This window comes from Chiloscyllium plagiosum, unplaced genomic scaffold, assembly GCF_004010195.1.
Source record: "Chiloscyllium plagiosum isolate BGI_BamShark_2017 unplaced genomic scaffold, ASM401019v2 scaf_7013, whole genome shotgun sequence".
Lineage (NCBI taxonomy): Eukaryota > Metazoa > Chordata > Chondrichthyes > Orectolobiformes > Hemiscylliidae > Chiloscyllium > Chiloscyllium plagiosum.
In genome coordinates, this window is record NW_025214202.1 from 10110 (window position 1) to 14247 (window position 4138).

General features: G+C 50.0%; 1 protein-coding gene across 1 annotated transcript in view; it reads right to left on the reverse strand.

Moving 5' to 3' along the window:
• Positions 1-509: 509 nt before the first annotated feature.
• Positions 510-4138, reverse strand: part of LOC122547835 (sushi domain-containing protein 4-like) — a gene marked incomplete at its 3' end in the record, with an annotated part of 6781 nt that continues 3152 nt past the window's right edge. The window contains exons 2-3 of the mRNA XM_043686410.1: positions 2579-2782; positions 510-722 (exon numbers count right to left, since the gene is read on the reverse strand). Coding sequence (XP_043542345.1) covers positions 510-722; positions 2579-2782 — 417 coding nt within the window. The remainder of the gene's footprint in view (positions 723-2578; positions 2783-4138) is intronic.

Consider the following 4138-nt stretch of genomic DNA (forward strand, 5'->3'; position numbering starts at 1 on the left):
CATGGACACACACACGTACAGCCATGGACACACACCCGTACAGCCACGGACACACACACGTACAGCCACGGACACACACACGTACAGCCACGGACACACACACGGACTGCCACGGACACACACACGTACAGCCACAGACACACACACGGACTGCCACGGACACACACACGTACAGCCACAGACACACACACGGACTGCCACGGACACACACACGTACAGCCACAGACACACACACGGACTGCCACGGACACACACACGTACAGCCACAGACACACACACGGACTGCCATGGACACACACACGTACTGCCACGGACACACACACACGTACAGCCACAGACACACACACGGACTGTCACGGACACACACACGTACTGCCACGGACACACACACGTACAGCCACGGACACACACACGTACAGCCACGGACACACACACACGTACAGCCACGGATGCACACGTACTGCCATGCACACTCAGTCAGGGCAGCTGCTTCTTGCTCATTCACTTACATTCTGAGAGACAGACAGGAGTGGGGCTGGGTTCCCAAGCCAGACTTCCATCTTCCTGCCTTTGGCACTCTACCTTCAGTGGGCCCTTCAGTTTGTAACCGTCCTGGCAGTGAAACCTCACCAGGGCACCCTGATGGAAGGCTCCAGGGGGAGTCACAGTCCTGGATCCGTGCTCCGGAGACCCAGGGTCAGTACAGGAGTTCAGCTCATCACCTAGGGGAAAGAGAGGTTAACGTTACTGAGTCACTCCGTCAGCACTGGGCAGGAACTACAAAAACACAGCACTAACACTAACACAGCACAGCTACATACACCCCGTCTCACCTCCACCCAGCCATCGGGGGAGGGGGAACGCGGCTGAGGGAGGGGAGGAGACAGGGCAGGCACTAACACTAACACAGCACAGCTACATACACCCCGTCTGACCTCCACCCAGCCATCGGGGGAGGGGGAACGGGGCTGAAGGAGGGGAGGAGACAGGGCAGGGGAAGGGGGTGAAGGGAGAGGGAGCTGAGGGAGGGGAGGGTCTGAGGGAGGAGGGAATCCATCCCCTTAGTGCTTAACACACTTAGTGTTTAAAAATCTGTAAACTTATTTTTCTTTCACATCTGAGCAGAAATCACAGTCAAGTCGATACGCTCATGCAGAATGGGATCTCTACAACCAGAGAGATGAAATTCCCTCGTCATCCTCCCTCCTTCTCCCCTCCTTTATCTTTTCTTCCTTTTCCTCAACCCTTCCTCCTCCCTCGAGCCCACCCACCCCACCCCTCACTCTGTTTCAATGCTGTACATCGCTCTGACTCTATGAGTCTAAGGGAAGTGGGATTATTTTTGGAAATGAATGATGTTTGGAGTTTGTGTGGTTGGTACCAAGTCCACATTCAGAACAAGGTTAATCTGTAACTTCTTCCCTTTACCCATCCCAATTCTTGATCAAGGTATCACACCGGACTATTTCCCAGACTGATCTGTCGAGAGTTCTGCAGCACCTCGATCTTACACTCACTGAGTAAGGATCCCACACAAACTGCGCCTACTCCAAGACCGTTCAGACAAATAAACTCTGATTTATTTAGTAAGATCCAAACATCCCTACCCAGAAATCCAGGAACCCTAAAATAAAACAAAAGGAAACTGCAGAATGCTGGAAATCTGAAATGAAAACAGAAATAGTTGGAGGAACTCAGCAGGTGTGGCAGTGTCTGTGGAGACAGAAAGCAGGTTCCGAGAATCCTGTTTGCTTGGTATGTGACTTGCTGAATGTGAGATTTCCAGTGAGATTTTACAAAACCATCCATGGGAGGTGGGTGTCACTGGCTGGGCCCAGAATTTATTGCCCGTTCTGAGATGTCCCAGACAAGGTGGGGGTGAGCTGCCTTCTTGAGGCCCCCAGGTATGGCTATTCAGTTGCCTGTTTGACAATTGGTTTATAGAAGTTAGAGTTCACTATTGGTGGAGACTATTTGGTGGTAATAATCAGCTTTTGGCATTAAACGCCATCGATGCTGCCCTCGTTACAATTTCAGAAGATCATCTTACAGAGAAATGACCTTGAGCTCTCCCACATGGTCACCTGCAAACACTCCAGTTTGTAAAATGTTGGGAAGGCCTGATGTTTCGGTGGCTGAAGGTCCCACCTCAGTGTCATGGGGCATGACCGCTGGGAGGGGATGTTTATCCACCACACATTAGTCTTTATTTTATATCCATTACAAGTGAAGCATCAGCATGTCAGGAAAGCGGTGATTTGGTCGAGTTGACTGTCTACCGAGCAGGACACTGTCAGCTTTGCTTCTCCATTTGCACTCACTTCTTCCTGCTCCCTATCCCACATCCTACCCCTCCTCCACCTTCCCAGCTCTTCCTCTCTCCAGCCTCATCTTCATAGTCTTTTCTCCTTTGCCCATTCTCCTCTTCCCTCATTCGCCCCACTTCCCTTCGACCTCTCTGTCCCCTCACTCCTACCACTCTCGCCCAGTCTTTTCTCCCTCCCATTCTTCTGTCTCACTCACCCCCTCCCCCTACCCCCATTAACCGCGTTCCTTCCTCCCTGCCCCCCCCCCTCACCTGATGAAAGGGGGGTCATAAAGTTGCTGAGGCAGCTGGGGACTGAGCTCCAGGTACCGTCCTCCTGACACCTGGGAAGGGTCTCTGTTGAACGTGGGTCTAGATGGAAGCCAGTCAGACAGCGGAACCCCAACGTGTCGTCGACCCGGTATGTCCTGTTCTCCACCTCTCCATTGGTGATTCTTACAACTTGGCAGACGACAACTGAAAAAGCAAGAGGGCACCTGAATTAATCACTGAGGCTTTGTGACACCCAGCACTCTGAACTCCAAGGATGGCTTGTGTTAAATATTCCATATTTCCACCTTTCATGAGGGACCAGTGGTGGTGTACGGGTAACATCACTGGATTAGCAATCCAGAACTCCAGGCCAATGTTGTGTCGGTGGTGAAAGTCCAATTCAATAAATATCTGAAATTAAAAGTCAGGTATCCAATGGTGATTGTCACAAATACCCATCTGACTCAGATTCATTAATGTCCTTTAGGGAGGAAAACTGCCACCCTTACCTGGAATGGCCTACACGTGACTCCAGACCCACAGCAATGGGGTTGACTCTTAACTGTCCTCTGAAATGATCCTGCAAGTTCAAGGACAACTAGGGATGGCCAATGAATGTTGTCCCACCTTGTGATACCCATGAATGAATTTAAAATATCTGCCTCAGGTGATGCTTTCTGGGGGTCGGTGAGCAACTCAGCCAGTGAAGGCCTCACCCTGAAGACCTTGCAGGTAGTGTTGGGAGGTATGAAGATGACAAGTCAAGGAAAAGGAGGAGAGAAATTCCTACTGTCTGGCAGTGGGCTAAGGGTCACCGCACTGTAATGTCCAGGAGTATCAGCACGTAGACTGTAAATTGGGAGTTAAAATACCTGTGGACGGTTGGAGGCAGGACTCAGTCACACCCGAATGAAGGCAAAATACTGTGGATGCTGGAAATCTGAGACAAACACAGGGAATGCTGGAGAACCTCCGCAGCGTCTGTGGACACAGAGATACCACGTGTGCCTTGTTTACTTTGATCTCAGCATTGAGGGCCCATTTCCTCCCTCTCACACCTTAACTTACGCCCATTCTACATTTTTGTCTCTTTCTCCACCATTAACAGGTTATAGTCCAACAAGTTTATTTGAAATCACAAGCTTTCGGAGCCTGACGTCACCTGACAAAGGAGCAGCACTCCAAAAGCTTATATTTCCAAATAAAACTGTTGGACTATAACCTGGTGTTGTGTGATATTTGACTTTGTCCAGCCCAGTCCAACACCGGCACCTCCCCATCATGTCCACCATTAACAACTGAGCTTCTACCTCTGTCAAAAATACTCAAAATTCAACTCATGTTCAGCTTATCCCAGTTTCTTTGCATTTTGGAAAAGCAAATCTTAGCAGGACTTATACACTTAATGGTAAGGTCCTGGGGAGTGTTGCTGAACACAGAGACCTTGGAATGCAGGTTCATAGCTCCTTGAAAGTGGAGTCGCAGGTAGATAGGATAGTGAAGAAGGCGTTTGGTATGCTTTCCTTTATTGGTCAGAGTATTGAGTACAGGAGTTGGGAG